This window comes from Pelmatolapia mariae, linkage group LG1 (assembly GCF_036321145.2).
Source record: "Pelmatolapia mariae isolate MD_Pm_ZW linkage group LG1, Pm_UMD_F_2, whole genome shotgun sequence".
NCBI classification, from domain to species: domain Eukaryota; kingdom Metazoa; phylum Chordata; class Actinopteri; order Cichliformes; family Cichlidae; genus Pelmatolapia; species Pelmatolapia mariae.
In genome coordinates this window covers 3,552,323-3,572,879 of record NC_086227.1, presented here as the reverse complement: position 1 = coordinate 3,572,879, position 20,557 = coordinate 3,552,323, and the positions used below count along the sequence as shown (strand labels likewise).

General features: G+C 38.2%; 1 protein-coding gene across 3 annotated transcripts in view; it reads right to left on the bottom strand.

Moving 5' to 3' along the window:
- The window catches only part of LOC134625010 (multiple epidermal growth factor-like domains protein 11), a 238,769-nt gene that overhangs the window by 166,818 nt on the left and 51,394 nt on the right, over nucleotides 1–20,557 (bottom strand). For all 3 annotated transcript variants that reach the window (XR_010093679.1, XM_063470306.1, XM_063470315.1), the window contains exons 3-5: nucleotides 18,155–18,298; nucleotides 17,239–17,340; nucleotides 11,803–11,903 (exon numbers count right to left, since the gene is read on the bottom strand). Coding sequence is in view for 2 of the 3 variants with exons in the window: in XM_063470306.1 (XP_063326376.1) it covers nucleotides 11,803–11,903; nucleotides 17,239–17,340; nucleotides 18,155–18,270 (319 nt within the window). In the remaining variant the exon portion in view is untranslated. The remainder of the gene's footprint in view (nucleotides 1–11,802; nucleotides 11,904–17,238; nucleotides 17,341–18,154; nucleotides 18,299–20,557) is intronic.

The following is a 20,557-nucleotide window of genomic DNA, read 5'->3' as shown; positions in this document are numbered from 1 at the left end:
GCACTGATATTTATATATTATTTTTATAGTCCTGCCTCTGTACACCACAACAGTTGATCATAAATCAACGGATAAGTGTGTGATTAAATTGCAGACCTTAGTGCCAGGGGTGTTCCAAAAATGATTCATGAAATTTTTAAGAATTATAGCAAATTATATCATTTACTCTTTTCGGTAGAGTCATGACAAATGAAGCAGACACAATATCTGATGTTGATTCAAATTGTTGAATTTGGATGTCATCATTAAGCTGAAAACTCAAATAAATCTACCACAGTCAGCAAAAATGTCAGAAGTGCAAAATCAACACTATAATGCAAAAAAAACCCATGAAAACACTGACCAGCTCAGCAACATCAAAAGTCCTGAAATGTCACAGAAGACAACAAAAGTGCATAATAAAAAATGATTTTAATAGTTAAAAAACCCCAACATCACACATCTAAATCAAACAGTGCCTTGAAGGTCTTGTGTTTTTCATCCACAGGAGTGGAGTCTTTATATTTACATGTTTGTCAGTTTGTCCCTACTGAAAATGGAGAACTGTGTATAAAAATCACTGTAATTCTTAGACAGTTCTTGAAAATATTTTGTAAAAACCAAACTGAAAGTTGGCACTTTAATCACATATTAAGTGTTTGTTTTACAATAGTAATAGTGGCAATAGTAAAACTGCAAAACTTGTGTTTTGCAAATATTGTCGTAGGCACTGTATATGATCAGCCTCTAGATTCAATCTTTATGCTATCCATCATATTTTCTGAGGGCGAGAGAGATAAAATGCTCCAAATTTTAATAAGATAGTGAACAAGCGAATGCTCTTGTAATCCTCAAGCAGAGCTGATAAATCTTTAAAGAGGTGGCTAATCCTTTCATCCTGTGGGCTGAAGCAGGAATGGCTACAAGGAGGATTACATCAACCATGGGTACAGTAAGATTAATAGACATCAAATTAGCTAATCGCTACCCAATTCTTGCTATTGTTTTAGCATGAAGAGGTTGTCTTTAGTGCCCTTAAATCTGCTCCTGCAGGAAGAACGAGAGCAGAGGTATGAACAACATCAGAGTTGCAGTGGGACCAACTGTAAGGGCACACCTGACATCATCCTCCACTGCCTGATCTGTCTGCACAGCTGTCAGTAGAGCAGATTGCAACATCCCAGTGAAACAGTTTTTGTCCTGAATACAAAAAGCTGTTTTAATCTTTCTCCTCTGGTGTTCTCAACATTATATAATGTTCCTTTTTTTAATGTTTGATTAAACATAGGGTAGATTCACATCTACCTCTTTACATGAGATTTTTAAATATTAGGGCTTGCAAAAGGAAATCTTTTGCAAGCCCTAAATTCATGGTAACTTGACTCATAAGGTACTAAAGCTTCTGACAGTCTTAGCATAATGCTAAAATGCAAATCCCTAAAAAGTAGTTTGTTGGTGACATAGTAGCTGTTAAGAGGTAAAATTCACTTATTATTTTTAGATTAAAAAAGAAAAACACAGATGACACGATTTAAATGCCCCTGGCCGCTTTGCTTCTGTCTTCTTTTTAAATGACTTCAAAACTTTGACTTCATAACTTGTTTCCAATGCAGAAAATACCAATAACCTTTTTTTTTTTTATCCACTTCTATGAAATTATTACCATACGATTAAGGTCAAGATAGGAGTATGTCTCTGTAGTTTCTCAGTCATCCAGCTCATGGTAGTTTAAAGAGCTTGGAAAAAAAGCTACTGGACTTCTTTAGGTTTTGTGAAGACATTTCACTTCTCATCCACGAGGTTTCTTCAGTTCTTCAGTTGTTTTGTTTTTGCAATTTTTTGTACATTGCACTTTCAGCAGTCCTGTTTGTCCGTTATATATCATATGTAGCACCAGGGTCTCAGAGGAACGCTGTCTCATTTCACTCTGCACTGTACTACTGTACATGGTTGAAATGACAGTAAAAGCCACTTGACTTGATTTGACTTGAGTTCCTTCTTTAAACTGCAGCCCGATGCTGCTTCGTTTACGGGTGTCAGCCATATTTATGTGTCTTTGCGACACACTCGCAGTCTCCTCCTCACTGCTGTCTACGGTCTCACTCACTGACTGAGGGCCCATGATGTGCAACGCGATCCTGAAATATTGATACTTCCATTACCAGCATTTCATGTTACAGGATCAATTCCCATATGAAAATATCAATATCTCATTTGATTAAACTTTTTTAATTTTTTGTTTCATTTTTAATCCTAAATATGACATGATGACAAAAGTAAACTTGGCAATAAGCAGGATAGTCGCAATACCCTGTTAACTACAATCGCCTTCCGCCTCTCATTCATGTGCGTGCGCTTTGGCTCATGACGCAGGACCCGAGCTTGAGGTGTGTGTGTGTGCATGTATATGTGTATGTATGTGTGTATAAATAAACATTTATTAGTGTGTTTGGAATTTGATTAAAGCTTCTCTGGCCCAAAGGTCAAAGTAAAAATCGTTCAGAACAGGACAGTAAGTTCTAACAAGAATGAAGAACAGGCTAAGCCAGGGAGAAATGACCCTAAAGAAAGATACAGTGGCCTCAGGCAGAGATTTAAAAAGAGATTTGAATTTTTTTTTTTTAAAGCACTGCAAGAAAAGAAACATCCATAAGTTTACCTAAAAAGGTATTGTAAGTAAACTTATACTATCTCCTGCACAGAATTACATGTTTATCTGAGAGATAAACTGGACATAAAAACAGAGCCAACAAAAGAGCCAGGAAACTTAGGGAAAGCCCCCAACTCAAATCAAACGCTCCCCTTTTTTCTTCTTCTTCTTTTTTCAATTAGCTCAAGCTGTGTATATCACACAACAAAAGACCTGTCCCAGGATGTTAACGTTAGCAGAGCAGGCAGCCATGTTTTTGTAGTTAAGAGTTAAGAATTAGCTTCCGGCATTCCAACTACTCAGCCAATGGGAGAAAAACGCTCTGTGTGTGTGTGTGTGTGTGTGTGTGTGTGTGTGTGTGTGTGTGTGTGTGTGTGTAGAGTGGGAAGGTGGAGATGTAGTGTCACACAATGGAGTCAAAGGGTATTTGTCTAGGCCAGGCAGGAGAGACTAATAAAGTTGTTTACAAGTAGATGTTGAATAAAAGACACACAATATACTCGTCTTTGTGCCCCCCTCCCCTTCAGGGAATCTCTTTCACGGCTTTTCATCAACAAGAAAAGATAACACTGTGCTATAGAGTTGACCATCTGGGGTGGATAATTGAGTTCTTTTACCGAATAAATGCGGGTGTCCAGAAAAATACAAAGCATGGTCACTGAAATTTTCTTTTGTTAATGTTCACATTGTTTTGGGCAGGCTTGAATGTTTTGAATGTTCTGAGTTACAAATTCGTGTAACTGTACATTTTCAGGATCGCGCTTCTGTATACAGTTCGATGGTTACTAAGAAGGTGTAAATGCTGCTTTTCTTTCTTGTATTTTTTAAGCACACAGGCAGGCAGTGCTTCCTTAGGAAAGTCTTCATGTATCTTATGTTTTGAAAACCACACAGTAGTTCAGCTCACTCTGGTCATGTTACTGCTTGTGCTGCTAATGAAAAAGCTTATTAGTTTATTATTTCTAAACTGATTTGTCTAACTTCAGTAGCTTTTCATGCAATTAAGTGCATTTTCATTGTTAACAGTCTTCCTATTACCACAGTTTTATTTACTAAAGAACAAATTATACTGCAAATACTGTGTGTAATTAATATGTACCAATTTTAATGTCATAGTAATCATTTTTGTAATGTATGTTCTGTACTATACAATAGTCTTAAGCCACAATTCATGACTTGAAAGAACCTGGTCCCTCAACACCACCAACTGCATAGAAGAAGAACCTGTTTTAAAATGTACCTAATTATTTTGTTGCATCATTTCTTTCCATTTCTTTAGTTGAATCTGTTAAAAATGTCAAAGACGCAGTGTGATGGACATAAAATAGTATATTTACACTAACAACATGGTTCACGAAGGGCTTAAACTCGACAAATCTTAACATAGTGTGGAGTGTTTTCTTAAACAAAACTGAGGAAGCTGAACAATTGAACACATAAGAAGACGCGCCATGTCAAAAAAATAAAATAAAATAAAATAAAAAATATATATATATATATATATATATATATATATATATATATATGAACAGTATCTGAAAGACATCCTCAAGAAAGAGGAATTTCAGGTTTCAGTAGTTTGTAGTTGTTAGTTTCCTTTTGTACTTTATGTTGGAGGACTAGCTGCCCATTGCTTCAATCTGATCCTTGCTGACTTAATTCTTGGCAAACCAGTGGTTGGAGGATGAGGAGCCCACTCTGGGTCCCCCTCCACCAACTCCCAAGAACAGATGTTGTAGTCATCATCCTGGTCCTGATGAGACTGTGAACCCTGTGCATCCCAAGCCGCCAGAGAATCCAAAGCCTGCCAAGTCCCCACTGCTACTCCAGCCACATGAACCTGAGACAATGAGCTCTGCACCACCAGAACCCACAGGCTCCCTCTCCAGGTTTTGCCCTGTGACTGGGCTGACCCCAGACAGTCGGACGTAGTTAAAAATATATTAGGCTGAAAGCTCTTTAAAATTGCAGAGGACTGGAAAATAATGGGCTCTTGATTTCTGCAAAGTCAAAGAAATGTGACTTCTGACTGTTGCTGACTGAATGATTGAATTCTTCACAGTGTTTTGATTACACTATGCTTTTCATTCTTTAAATAGTAACTTCAATACATGCGTAGCAGGTATAGTCTGTTTCTGGTATTTCCCAGTATACTGGGAAAATCCTAGAGAAAGACTGATCGTATTTAAGATCAATACATTAATTAATGGCTTGTAGTCTTGATGTTAACTCAAAAAGATCACATCATGTTTGCTCTTACTGCACTGGTAGTGTGTTTGGGATCATTGTCATGAAAAAAAAGTCAAACTCATGTGAAGAGCACTCAGAGAGCGCTGTTCCCCTCAGAGGGGGAACATGATGTTTTATGATGCCTGTTATTGTGTCATTGTGACACTGTATTTAAAAAATGTAAAGTGTGTTATACACCTCTTTCTGTGCCCTTTCATATGACATATTAGTCGATATGGTTTCTAATTTTTTCAAGGTCAACTCTGAGCTTTAGCACTAACAATGAAGGTCAAGGTCAAGTGTGTAGCCAACCTAGGTACTCATGTCCCCCAAGGCCTATTATATTGTTGTGAAGTTTGTTGATGAGCCATAAAAAATTATGGGTAACATAGAGTTTTTACTGATTTTCACGTGGGAACTTGAACAACGCCTGATTTTATTAAATCAGCTCGAGCTATTATTGGTATCTGCCATCACACAAACTTTGAAAATGATATGTTGAAATGAAAGTTAGACTGCTGTTGGAGATTATGTATCGGAATTTCAGGAGCAGGACCACGCCTCCAAACACGCTCCTTCAAGTCTGTTTGCTCCAAACAGCTATGTCATCTACATAGGTTCCCCCAGTTCTGCAAGCTAATCATTCTCGTTTACGTGCCCCACCCTCCCTCCCTCCCTCCTTCCTCTCCATTCTTCAACTTCTTCACTTCTATTTAGTACATGGGGATCTGCCAGGCCTGGGAGCCATCACCAGTCCCCTTCGAGGCCTTCCCCAAACTGCAGCTCAATTCATGTCAAAGCATTCACTTTTACCTACAAAAACGCTGTCAAACTTAAAATGAGGACGTGGGCCCAGCTAGTGAAACAAAAAGACAGACAAACAGATAAACTGACCCAATTACATACTTTTTTTCTACTTTCAATGTGATTTATTCGGCTTCTGTTGTGTTTTCTGTGCTTTTGCAGCATTTTTCTATCATAGTCAGCCTCTGGTCTGTGTCTGTGTTTTTATTCCCAAAGTCAGAGAAGTTCTCTGCTCTTTAGTTTGAAGCCTTTTCCACTCCCCAGTTGGATCACCTTGTCCAATCACCCCAGTCAGTTAAAGTACAAAATAGACCAGCTCAGCCACTCAGACTTTACCAGCCTATCAGCTTGCTCCTTGTGGTAAACAGACCAGTCTCTTGGCTTATTTTGTAAACTAACGTCTTTGTTCCTTGTTCCAGTTTGTACCTCTGTCAGTCACAGGAGTTGTTCCAGCTTACTAAACCCACCTTCTTCCATACAACACTGGTGATCTCTCACCATACCTGATACCATCATAAGCTCCAAGTTGTTCTGTGTGTGGGTTTAATAAAGAATGTGCACCTGAGTTTCACTCTCTTGCCTTTGGTTTAGACACTCATAACATCTTTCCATTTCAATTTTCAACTGCAGAAGGAAGCCTGACACTAGTTGACAGAAGTTGAGGAAGGATTGCTATTTGGATATGGTTTACACTGTTATAGAAACAAGGAGAGATTGGGTTTCAGAACAGCTGCTGGAATACAGACTTGGATAGAGTATAGGACTGTGTGGTAAATGCTCACTTACTAACTGGACTGGTGGGACTGCTATATTCTTATATATATATTAATTTTAAATAATTTCCCTTTTTTGAGATTTTTTTTAGAGAACTGTTTAACCAGTTTTATTACTTTTAGTCATGTAATCTTTTTATTCCGTGCTACCTTAACTGTATATTTGTTTTTATTTCTGGGGAAATTAAAATGAATTGTTTAATAGAATTGTCCTTGCTCCCAGTCTGTTCTTTACACTGCTCTCTCCTCCTTACAACTAAAAGTTAATAAATTAAAGAGCATTGTCAGGCCCTTTAAATCTAGGTGGCATTGCTGTTAACAGTAATTCTGCCACTTAGCTTGGCTTTGTCTTTACCAGTTGGCCACAGGTACACAAAATTAAGTCACTGCATTCTGTTAATCCTGGTGATTACTGCATGGCTTTAGTGGAGAAAAAATATTTTAGAGTAAAATTAGAAATTCAGTTTATATATTTTATTTATTCCAGAACAAATAAGCAGTTTTGTTTTCCCATGGTACCGCCAGGATTTATAAACTTTCACACAGCGATGGCACTCTAATGCCCCTTTGAGGACCCAGTTATTCTGCGGCCTTTGCTTGTTCACACTGAACTAAAGAAAGCTGGTATATAGTAGTGCCACACTACATGCAAATGGAAACAAGGCCATTTAAAAATCTCTTTGGAGATTATGAAGAATGCTTTGCTGATTACAACATTGTGAGGTTGCAACTTTTTACCCAGATTAATCAAAACATGTGAACACAATTCAATAAAAGCCTTTTTAGGATCACTTTTAATAGCATTTTAATCATGAAAATATGTAAAAACACGAAGGATTTCAGTTGATTCTTTGTCTGAACACACTGTCAGATGTGATAACATAAATAGATGTGTGACAGAACCAGGAGAGCATGTTGTGGGATTCCTCTTTAACAATTAAGAGCAGAAGCTTAATGAGACTGGCTTCACACTTAAATAAAGAATCATGTACATGTATATCTCTTCTGAAAACAACAAACAACATCTGTTGTTTCATCTGCTCAGTTTAATTGTTTGTTTGTTTTTAACTGATTTAAGAGCTGTAATTTACTTTGACTGGCAAAGTACTTTGAGCTTCAGACAGAAATAATTGTGTAATGGACTGTTCCCATGAAGCGGGGAATACAACTAGATGATAAGGCCAATCTTTTACACACATACTGAATGAAGGTTCTCTTCAACTTGAAATAATTTGATTCACCTGATGAATTCACCCAAATGACCAAAGACAACTAACAACATAGCTCCGAAAATAGTTTAGATTTGCAGTTTTCAGAGCTGTCTGACGTCTAAAGAAACATTTTGTGCTTGCAGTTTGTTTGAGATTTTGCTCAGTGTCTTTTTTTTTCTTTTACCAGGTTTCCTTCCATTTACAGAGATTCACAGCTGCTTGTGGTCAAACTTTAGGTAGAAATAGATTGACTTTGTTACAGAGCTCGACTGATCTTCATTTTGACAGCTCTTACAGCAGATATAGGTAACTGTGAAAAGATAACTACTGAAATTGAACGACTGTTCCACAAGGTACACTGCAATTTTAACAAGCCTGTATACTTTGTGCGTGCATCAAGTGGAAAAAGTTTGAAAATAACAATGCATATGACAGGAAAATGGTTTTGTTTGTCACAGAGACGTTATGCATAACACATGTTCTCTTGCGGCTGGAATATTGAGGAGAAAGCGCTGTCTGATAACAAACAAACACTGTTAAATACATTTTTGGTTTTGATCAACCACAGTGTGCTTTTGTTGGGTTTTTATAGCATCTATATTTTGTGTCTAAGAAGAAACTAGCAGGAAAAATGTAACAAATGTTCAGTCATTTATGTGGACTATAATCACTCGGGATGGGAATTTATAAGAATTTAGCGATTCTGATTTCAATATCGATATCACTTATCGACTCGATTCATTGTTGATTCTCTTATAAATTCTCATTGGGTTTTTAAAGGTCATGTATTACACAGAATGCTTTTCTTTAAAGTAATGCAGTATGTGACTTAGTTATTCGCTGGAGACAGTAATTCATTATACTAGTCATTACATTGCTTTTACATCATGTTTCTCTGTAAAATGATATGAAACACACGGTCTCATAATTACCAATTAACAGTATAAACCTAGAGGTCCCACACACCAACACCAATTCTTTCTTCTCTCTTGCTCTTGGCGAAGGCGGTCGCACTTTTTTTTCCTCCTCCTCTCCTCTCCCTTAGCTTCCCTGCTTAGCCTCTTGTGTCCTTGTCTAGTCTCGTGTTTTTTGTATTACTTTTCCCTGGAACACTCTCTCAGTCTGTTCTCTAAAACCTAAAAGAGGAATTATGGATTTGATCAACTGGTCTCTGAATGCAATTGACACCCCTTCTCAACGAGAAGTTTGGGCTCGGGTGAGCCTGAGTGCTGAAGACATCTACCTATTCGGAACCATGATAACAGGGTTCTTGCTGATCGGAGCTGGCTTGGCCCTGGCTTATCGAAGAATTAAGGAAGCGGAACCGGCTGTTCAAACCCCCACAAGGCTGCCCGCTGGGATTGAAACGATGGGACGAGGCGTGAGTTTCTCGAAATGGGTCATTGAGCGCAGCACGGATGAGATCTTGGAGAACCGCACGGCTGCCGTGAACACTCAGAATAAGACCTCTGAGTGCAAACTGATTACATCTGGAGGGGCTCGCTCGGAATAACACCTCTGGGCACAAATTGATCACATCTTGGGAAGTGCACTGCGGTCATGAGTTCTCAGAACCTGCTCTTTGACCACAAGAATGACAACACCACGGAACGTAAGTTTGGATAACATCATAGAAAGCTCACGGCTCTCCAACGGGAGATTGAGAGACCAGTGTTGGACTGTTAGAACAGCTTTGAAATTCTTATGAGTTGTTCGCACTAAAGTAAAAATCATCATCATTTTATGCGGAGACCCCTTCGGCGCCAGCTGTGGGCCCAAGGCTGGAGCTGAACAACAACACCCAGATAACGACTGTGTTTAGACTGTTCTTCCCATTCTATGCAAGGCCACCTGGGTTGGCTGGAAGACTGTTTACTTAGCCTGGCAGGGCGAAGGACACTGTCTCAGCTGAACTCTGAACACATACACACACACGCACACAGACATATATACACATGCAGATGTACACTCATCCCCCCTCCAAACGCCTTCGACGCTTATTCCCTTCCGATGCTGACGGTGGATCATGGAGCCCGGATGTACTGTCTACATTGGATGTCTCTTACCCTTTACCCACCCCTGTTGCTTGTCATGTGTTTCTTTGGTGTATTAAGAGTTTTTTCATGTGCTTTGTGCAGAGGTGTTTTTTTCTGTTCTCAAACTGATCTCCCTGTTGGAGCTCAGTCTGGGGGGAGTTATTTTTTTCTCCTTATCTTTCCTCATGTTGTGCTTTTCCATATTATACCCCTCTGACCTGTCTTCCCCATGTGATGTTTGTGTAATGTATGTATGGTCGGATGGGTAAGACGGCGCTGGCACGACTGGCAGCCTTAACCCAATTTCCCTCGGGATGAATAAAGTATAATCAATCAATCAATCAATCAATCCCTGCCATTATTAGGACAAACGTGTGATCATTCTATGAGTATTTGGGTATGAACACAAAGCCGTCAGCACAAAGCAAAGATGAAAACCAACACAAAGAGCGTAAACTCGTCACCACAGTGACTCTACTGTAGAAAAATGAACAGAGCCTGCAGTCTGACTGCTCATCACTACTTTTATTACCCGGTTACTTAGTGTCAGTATGCTCAGCTTTAACGGCACTCTGGGTTCTTGGCTAGCTTAATACCTTTGTGTTAGCATGTTAGCAGTTGTTTCTGTCCTGGATGAAGTTTGCATTTTACCACTGTGCGCGTCCGTTTGTGCAATAAAATAAATTTAAATATAATAAATAAAAATAAATCATGTCCATATCGACGCAGTAGACCATGGAACCCAAAATGCCAGATTCAGAAACAGAGATTTAACTTAGGGCGCAGCTTTATTGCTGGAGAAACTCTTCATAGCAGTAAACGTGACAAAAATAAACCAAAACCACAAATGCAGGACTAAAATCTAAACTGGAGAACAGGAACCTAGAAACTAAGAATACTCAGGACACGAAAGGAGGAGACACAGCAAAAAGAGGGTACAATGCAACGCAGAGCAGGGGATGACAGAGGACTGAAATACAAGACGGAGTAATCAGGAAACGGGAGACAGAAGGGAAACACAGCTGGTACTAATTACCCAGACAAGACGGGGAACAGAGGCTGAACACAGAGCAGGACTGTCAAAATAAAACAGGAAGCACGCGGCAGACACAGACTAGACACTGAACAGAGGGAACACCGAGTACAAGGACAGGAGGGACATGAGACATGACTGACTGGGGAACAAGAGAATAAACACGAGGGCAGAACTAAACCTAAGAACTAGAAATCACAAACCCAGGAGAACTAGAGCTCTAGAAATACAAAACAGAAACCAAAACCCTAACAGTCATGAACCATGATGAAATCAAAAATAAATGTACAAAACTCACTGGGTCACCGACCCAGGACCATGACATGTCACAGGTAAATGGTGTGACATCTATATAAAACTCTTCTAGTGTAGACTGACTTAATCTGTTAAACACAAAAATGCACACGTGTGAGCTAGGTTGTTTACAGACCTGGAGTGTTTAGTCTGTTTATATCAAAGTCTGGTTCATTTTCACCCTTGGTTTGATTCATTTGTGTAGCTATGAACAAAGTAATTGCACTTTGGTCCAGACCAAACAAACCGGATAGTCTTGGTAAAGTTTTATTTTTGTTGCTCCCACCCCAGGCACATCTGCCCAGTGAGCAGACTGAACATTGTCACGTGGTTTGTAGTAATGAGTTTACAAACTCATTAACTGATTCGGGCAGGATTAAACAAACTATAGGTGTGAAAACACTCTCAGACATACAAGGGAGCTGGGGATCAAACCAGGAGAACAAAATAAGTCTAAACAGACATTTATTTGGTGAGAAAAAAGTTTATCACAGTGTTCAGGTTACTGAAAGAGGACCTATTAATAGTTAAAATGGAGTTCTTCCTTCCCACTGTCGCCTAAGCGCTTGCTCATAGGGGGTCGTATCATATGTTGAGTTTTCTTCTTGGGTCTTTTATGTATGATTGTAGGACCTTTACCTTACAATATAAAGCACTTTGAACCATCTGTTGTTGTGATTTGATTGTAAAAATAAAATGAATTGAATTGAATCCGTTTGAGGTAACGTGATTTACTCCGGTTGTAGAAAAGACACAAAGGCTAAAATGGTGTTAAGGAATCTGCAGGACTTACGAACACACAGTTCTCCACTTTCATAGAAGCCTGGGCAACACTGAGAGCGTCGTCTGTACATGGTCCTTACACCTCTCCTATAGGCAGTCTTGTAGCTGATCCTGTGTAAGTGACATAAACACAGTAAAGGTATTAATGTTAAAAGATGTGTGGCGCTGACCACACTGATGTATAAAACAAAAAATGTAAGCTTGCAATGAATTATTTTCACAACAACAGAAAATGATTGTGCGAATGCACTTTCACCAGTCCATCCCACAACAAGGCTTTCAATGAACACGTCACTCTGCATTGTCACTCAATACCAGGTCGGTTAAGAACACAGTAGTCACTGCACTTATAAAGGATGAGCAGCACTTAAATGTTTAGGGGAGTTTCTCCACTCGTTCAAGGACAAGGATGTTTTCTAATATTTCAGTTTAAGATAAATGAATCAGCTCTTAGATAAACTAAACTAGTGGCTACAAAGTTTGATGTGGTCATCAAAGCTGATATGCCAACAGCTGCTCATCAGAATGACTCAAGCGTTGTGCCACTGTTTGTGTTACATACAACCAGTGTTGGGGAGTAACAGAATACATGTACCGAAGTTACGTATTTACAATAATATGAGTAATTGTATTGTGTTACAGTTACCGTTTAAAAGGGTGATCATTAGAATACAGTTACTTTGTTGAAATAAATGGATTACAAGGTGTTCTTTTCCGGTTTCCTATGTTAGGCTATCCTCTGTCTAATTTTGGTAATTTCACGCATTGCCGTAAACCCAAACAAAACACAAAATAAGAGGCTCTAATGCAAGCTTCCTGTTAATGTTGGTGGCGTCAGTTACACAATAGACCCGGAGCCAGCATAACAGAGCCAGCAGTGCACGGGCAGGAATGCATTTCTTACAGACCGTGCAATGTAAACTCTGTTTGTCAGCAACCAAGCTGCTCTCAGCATCAAGAGACTCCAACCTAAAGAAACATCTGGAAGTAAGTTCTTTTTTAAAAACTAATGTTAGCCTACTGCAGCTAGCTTGTTTTAGTTGTCGTAGCTACCTGGGTTATGTGCCACTTCAGTATCTTTGATGTACTATTGCTGTGTGATGTATTACTATTACTGAAGTAACATCATTACTGAGGTTAGTTCCAGTGATGGGAATAACGGCGTTACAAGTAACTGCGTTACTAACGGTGTTACTTTTTTCAGTAACGAGTAATCTAACTAATTACTATTCCTATCGTTACAACGCCGTTACCGTTACTAACAAGAAAATGCGGTGCGGTCGCATTACTATTTTTCAACAAACAGACGGTTGAAGCTGTGTTCAGCTTACCGCATCTTATATCAGTTGCACGGAAGTAGCTGTAAGTAATCTGGGCGCTACAGCTTTGAGCAGCTGTGCGCGCTCCTGCGGGCGGCAATCACTTTCTGGTAGACAATCACTTTTTGGCACAACACGAGCTAAGGGGCCAAAATAATCGCATGAGTGCTTTTGTTTGACTGAGGAAGAATAAAGTAGTCGTGGTAAGCCAATCACATGACCACTTTAAGATGACAAAGCAACAAGGTGATATATACCAGTTTTTAAATTGTGTTGATAGGCCATGTAAAACCAGAGTCATGATAAACAATATATACGCGTGTTTTTCCTGAATAGTTTCGCCACGTTTACTGTCTAAGGACAGCGCTAGCAAGCACTCTGCTTATGACCAAAAAATCAAAAAAATCAAAACAAAAACTAGTGATGTGCGATACCACTGATTTCCTTTTCGATCCGATACCAAGTAAAATTCAGGGTGGTATCGACGATACTGATCCGATACCGATACTCTGTACAAAAACATAATGTTTCATTGTATTACATAATATAATATATCATTGTATTATGTAATTGTAGTAATATAGCTTCATAATGATTACAGGACATCAGACTACTTGTTCTTATTGCTTAATAATGCAGAATTATCATATAGAAATAAAAAAGTTGTGAGCATGTTGCCTGTCTGCAGCACTAAAGGACTCCGCGAGAGACGTCTGTCTCGCCCTAGCAGCACCTGTCCCTCTCCTCCTCTTCAGTTCACCTCAACATAAGCTCGTCATATTCTGTGATATGATTTACTCTGAGGTGTTTGACGAGGTTAGTGGTGTTGCCACAACACCTCACTGTCTTGCCACATGTATCGCAAACCGCGTCTTGGGTGTTTGTGGAGGTAAAATACGTCCGCACATGACTCTGTTTACGCTCAGCCATTGTTGTGAGTGCGCACGCCAGGGACTGCAACACATTTATACAGCCGTATTTCGCACATGACTATGAAAGGCGGAAAAGGAAGTAGTTCCTTCCAATGTAGACGATCCAAGTGATATAGTTTCTTTCCACTGTGTTCCTGTTAATGATAAACTACAAATTTACCCCAAAGTACTAAAATATCGATATTTTAATATGAGAATCGATTCTAGAACATAAATGACTGGTATCGGAAGAATCGATATTTCAATATCGATCCACACACCACTAACAAAAACCAGCCCTTTCGTTTTGGTGCAAAAATGCAACCAATCAAAAATGATATGGCAACATGACATTTGGTTGTTTAGGAAGAGGGGGAAGCTTTAGGAGTGACGGCGAGAGAGAGAGAGAGAGAGAGGAAGACAGCAGAAAAGGAGAGAGAGAGAGAGAGAGAGAGAGCGGGTTTTGAGATGTGAGAGATTTGTGACGTTTAGCGTGTTTGGAGTGTGTAGTTAATTTGTTGTCTTGTGTAGTTAGTGTGTAGTATTGTGGATAATTTTGTGTTGTGTGTCAGAACAATGAGGCGACTGCTGTCTCCAGGTAGAAAACAGGAGTGATACACCTGCTGCTGTCAGACCTGCAGGTATCAGGTTGTGATGTTCTCCTTTATAGTGGACAGAAATTATTTTTTTGGAGTGGCACAAATAATTTGTGTGGCATCTTATTGAAGAACAGCTGATTGTTCTGTAAATAGTTTGAAATGGTTATTTTAAAAAAGGGTAAAAGGTAAATGACTGCAAATAACTTTGCTGTTTGCAAAACTTGTGCATATGATTTTAAAATTGACCATTTATATTTGCATTTAAAGTTATGAAATATGATTCATTAAACATGTTTGTGGTTGTTACAGTAAAAAATATAACTTTTTTATCAGATTTTAGATCAATTGTGTTAATACAGTATGTCGAAATGAAAACATGACTGTAAATTCAGACACGTGAGGTTGTGCTGAAAAGGATGATACCAAACAAGGCAAAGTAAATAGTTGTAAATGTAGAAGTAAAATCAAAAGTAGTCAAAAATGGCCAATTATACCCTGGACATCAGAGGGTTAAACATTTCTTTTTAAAGTAACACAATAGTTACTTTTCAAGTAATGAATTACTTTTAGAATCTTGTAACTCAGTTACTAACTCAGTTACTTTTTTGAAGAAGTAACTAGTAACTATAATTAATTACTTTTTCAAAGTAACTTGCCCAACACTGGTTAGTTCATAGACTGTAGACTTGATGGATAGCATTAACAAGCTGCTGCAAATAATCATGTGCAGTTCTGAAAGCAGTCTATGAACTAACCTCAGCTAATGCCAGCTAACAATGTTAGCTCGGTGGCGAGTACCTTCAGTAATAGTAATAAATCACACAGCAATACTACAGTTGTAAAAAGCATGACAATATATTACATAATCCAAAGTATTCAGAATACGTTACTCTCATTGAGTAACTTAACGGAATACATTGCAAACTACATTTGGGGCATGTATTCTGTAATCTGTAGTGGATTAATTTTAAAAGTAACCTTCCCAACACTGCATATAACATACTTTTACATACTTTTTCTGAGGTACAGAAAAAGGAACTCAGAAGATGTGATCACAAGAGCTGTGTTAAAAACAAATATCTTGCTTTGAAAGTTTTATTTTATACTGAAGTCTCATTGAGATCAAGATCAATTTAAAGAGTCCTGAAAGCAAAACATGTCAGCACTTCAGTGATGGCCTTTTATTTAGCAATAGATAGCAGAAAAAAAATTAAAATTATATTTCAGTAGCCTATTATAGACTATTATAGTTAGTAGACTATTATATATAAGTAGATGTGATATCTACTTATATCTAAAATATGTGTTTTATATATGAAGCCATAAAGTAATGAGGTTTTGACAAATGACTTAAAATGTGATTACAGCTGTTAGAAATGTACATGTAAAGTTTAAGTAATGTAGTATTGTTGTATTTTATTTCAGTGAAAAACTAAATATAATATTTTCTATTTAAGTTGTTTCCAGCTGTAGTGGCTGTTGAATATACTTGAAGCAAACGAGGAGTGTCATTTAAATGGTGGATCCACACGAGCCAAACTATGTTCACTTTATTTTTAGGAGATACTGATCTCACGGTTTATGGTGACCACACTTGGCAGATTTTTCACTTAATACAAGATATTTTTGCTTGAAATAAGTGAAAAATCTGCCAATGGAACAAGTGAAAATTCTCCAGATCCAAGATGCACTGTCTAAAAATAAGTTCATATATCTCACTGAAATGTTACTCTGTAGCTGATTGTGTCACTCTGTCAGTTTAAACCCTTTTTTTAGAAAACACAAGTATAAAGACTCTCTTTGATTCTGACTGTGCTGTCGTGTTGCTACAGCAAAGATAACTGTCACATCTAAGGTGTGTAGCATAGCATAAATCCTGTTGAATGTAAATAAAACAGTTAAGTGTGTTACTATTATTACTTACCAGTATGGTAGCAATTGGTAGACAATTACTACCTAAGCCATGAATTATTGACTCAGTGACCTTCCTTAGCTCTTTGCTGCTGCTTCCAATGGTGATTCATCTTCTGATGAGTTTTAAACCCAGAAGCAACATCTGTCTCCATATAGTCCATGTTTACAACTCAGACTTGCATGAACAATTGTCCCATAATGCAATTTGTTAGTGATATCAAAATCCTGAGCTTTGACTTATGTAGTTAACATCAGCTACAGCTAATACGATGAGTTTAGTTTTGTTTAGCCCAGCATTGTTATTCATGATCAAAAGAATCTGATTAAAAGTTATTTTTAAGATTGTTAAACATCTAACATCTAATCTAAATGTCACTGAAACAAACAGCTACACCGAATGAAACATTTAGGAATAACTGACACGTTAGCAAAATATGTTCATTAGTCTACTGGAAAAAATGTATATATTATACCTTTAAGTCATTGATCATATTTATTTATCAATGCTGAAGGTTATTTAGTTGTAGCTTTCATTTCTAGTATTTTTACTTTCACAATTATAGTCTTACAGTGAAATAATTCTTTGTATTTTTGCAGAATAAAATTAGCAGATTAAAAAGCTTCTTTTAAAATATTAAATGTTAAAGGAATTAAAACAGTGATATACTGCAGCTTTAAACAAAGAGAGTTGCTTTGTGCATACCTGTGTCTCGTGCATTTGAACCAGTTGAGGATATCGGTGCATCGGGTGTAGTAAACCTGGTCAAATGGATGGGCATAAGACTCCTGCACAGTCACTGCATAACTAGAGGAACAGGAAAAAAACAGCTTGACAGGATGAATTTCTAATTCTGGAAAAAACTTTTGTCATTATCGAATACACAAATATTAAATGTAATATATTAAAATATGTTTTTGTATTAACTGCAAACATCAAATATAACATAAATGTAAGTCCAACTTCACAATAGAAACCTTTTTTTTCCTCAACTAGTCAATAATATCCAAAAGCAGGTTATTAGGATGTCAAGCACTGATCTCATTATAAATACAACAGTTAGAATAAATCTAATTTTTAAATATGAAAAATGTTTAATAGCCATTGAGTCATCTGGGGAAAACACATTTACTTTCCTTAAAGTTCACAACCGCTCAGGTTGTTATCAAGAAACTCATCTTCCTTACCCTCCGTAGCTGGCAGCGAGCTCACTCTGTGCTTTCATTGTGATGAACAAAGGTTACTGAACTGAGTCTAACCTTTAGCGAGAAGTCAAAACTGTAATAATCATCAGCAGTAATATCCATTTGCACAATTCCTACTGATTACACAGAGACATTATCGATCACAGCACCTGCACTTTCCGTAGCTCTCATCAGAAACGGCATTGTGCTTTTACCCAACATACTGCTGAGTGCTGAGACCACTCAAGCAGTCACATTACCATCTCTTTGAATTTACAGCCTCGATATGTCCCCAGGAGTAAACCTTTTCCCTTTTGCATTTGATTATTGGCAAACCCTCAGCTTTGATTTGTGGCGGCAGTCCATTAGTTCACTGCAGTATTTCTTTTGTTAAATATCATTTTGAATATTGAAGAGACTCAACTGGGGAAACGTACCTCTCCCAGTGGCTGCACACATTGGGATCATCGGGGTTTAGGGGTGACACCAGGGAGCTCAAACCGCTCAGGCTGAGCCACAGGAGAGCTTGGGGAGAAACTCCATCGGTACCCATCGTCCTCCTCCTCCCTCGGTTCCTCCTTCTGTCCTCAGGGAAGGAAACGAAAACAGTGAGGAACACGAGTTCACCATTTCTACTTTATGTTTTGATAACTTTTAACACGTCTATGCTGCTTTTTATCTCTTCTGCACTGGATTTAAAAGGATATTTTGACAGCAACAGCTACAAAACACAACCAAGATTAACATTTTTTAAATACATAACTGACAAGTGTATATAATCTACAGTCATTTCCACCCAAAATTTCAAATGATGTCATTCAACTAGCTGAGGCTGGTGGTCTCAACAGCTCACTGTAACTGTGTAACTTACAGAAACACATGCGGATAGCAATAGCTTGTGACACACAAAGTGAATTTTAATAATGGTGTAGTTCTGAGATTTCCCCTCCACCACGTAAAGGGTTACACAAAACCACCCTCGTAATGATTTTTCCTGTGCTTGTTCTGAATTTTTGGAGATTGAATTGGGGATAAAATAGGCTCGTCTTAGCTGGGCTGGCTTGTTATAGCAATGGTAGAGAAACATGTTCAAATGAATGGTAAGTAGCATATTGAGCAGAATAAGAACAGGTTTTCTGGGGTATAGGAAAGCTAACCCTCCCATTCAAAGAGCAGCAGGGATTCCTGTAAGGAAGCCCATAAAGCCCAACAGTAACATATATACATCAATCAAAAAAAATCCTTTCTCAAACCCTAATATTGGATATAATAGATAAGATATACTGGTGTCTTTTGAGCGTTTGACTTGTAATTTCACTTTAAGCATGAGAAGGAGAAGACAGACACATAAAGAAAGGTTGCTGTGTTACTGTGTGCTCAGCGTTTTCACATATGATTACATAAACAGTCTAAATGAGGATGCAGATCGACCCATTTAGTGCCAATTGACATGCATCATAAAGCATCCATTCGCTTGACACCGTTTTTGAAAAACTCTCGTTCTTGTGAGCAGTTGGATTTGTATCATTCAACTCAACTTTAACAAAGAGATTCACGAAAAACTTCAAAGACACTCCAGTGGCTGATTTTGCATGAGCAACCATGCTTTGCATTTGCTCTAAAAACACCACAACTTCTTGTCTTTATGTATTTATGTATGAAATGAACATCTACCATTCACTCTTCCCTCTAAACAAAAATGCTTAGCATTAAAACAGACTTTGCAACTGTTCAACATATGATTATTCAAGAAGTGTGTTCAAACTAGCATAAAGTGTAATTACAGAAATTTGCAAAAGCCCTTCAGAGCACTGATAAAATATTTGTGACACGTGCTGAAAAACTGACACACGCCAGAACGACAACTCGATGTCAGATTCAGTGGGTAAAGTCACGGAACAACAAGAAACAAGAAAAGCACAACGAGGAGTAAACACTAACATTTCTTAAGATGAGAACGATATAACAACCAATTCACAAGGTAGCGAAAGTTGTGTTTGGGGCGATCCACTGTAATTTTCTGTACGGGAAAGACAGATGAATACATATCAAAAGAAAAGAGCGTAGAAATGCAGAAATCTCCTGTACTATGCAAAATTAAATAGTAGAGCAAGCTTGCAATGCTGAGAACGCCATTGAGGAAATGCAACAACTCGTTGTAGGGTTGTGTGTCTGTCACTACAACCATAAAGGAAACTGTCATTTATTCCCTAAAAATGCAAAAATTGCAGAATTTCAGTGCCCATAAATTACACTAACATTAATTTAGTGTAATTTCTCACCGCTAGATGTATCGCCTTTGTTATGCAATGGTACAATTCAATGCAAAAAAAAGAATATCCAGCACAATGATTACCACCAGTTTTTCCTGTCAGTCTAAATTCTTAGCAGCCTGAGAGGATGAACGTCTCCACCGAGGAGCCTACATCCTCTGGGTGTTTGCACAATTAATGTTTTCTGGGAGCATTGTTGATGGCAGCTGTGGGATGACAGTGACATAAAATTCAACAGCAGACCCTTTCCTCATGACATCAGGCCTTTTCAGAGGCGCACACACTGACAGCCCAGGAAAATCATGGTGATGATGAATGGATAAATGAGTGACGGAGGTGTTGCAAACCAATTTCTCCCAGCCACCCTGTCATGTAAAAGAATGACAATTGAATGTTCGTTTGTGGACAACCGGTGGAGCGTTCCCATTAGTGTGATATGAGCCGTGCCATGAGAAGATGCTGAGAAGTCAGACAAGCAAGTTTTTGTTTTTTACAGGTGTCTGCTATGTGGACATTGTTGCAGACAGCTGTGACTACACTGAAACAGTGAATAATGAATGGACAGTG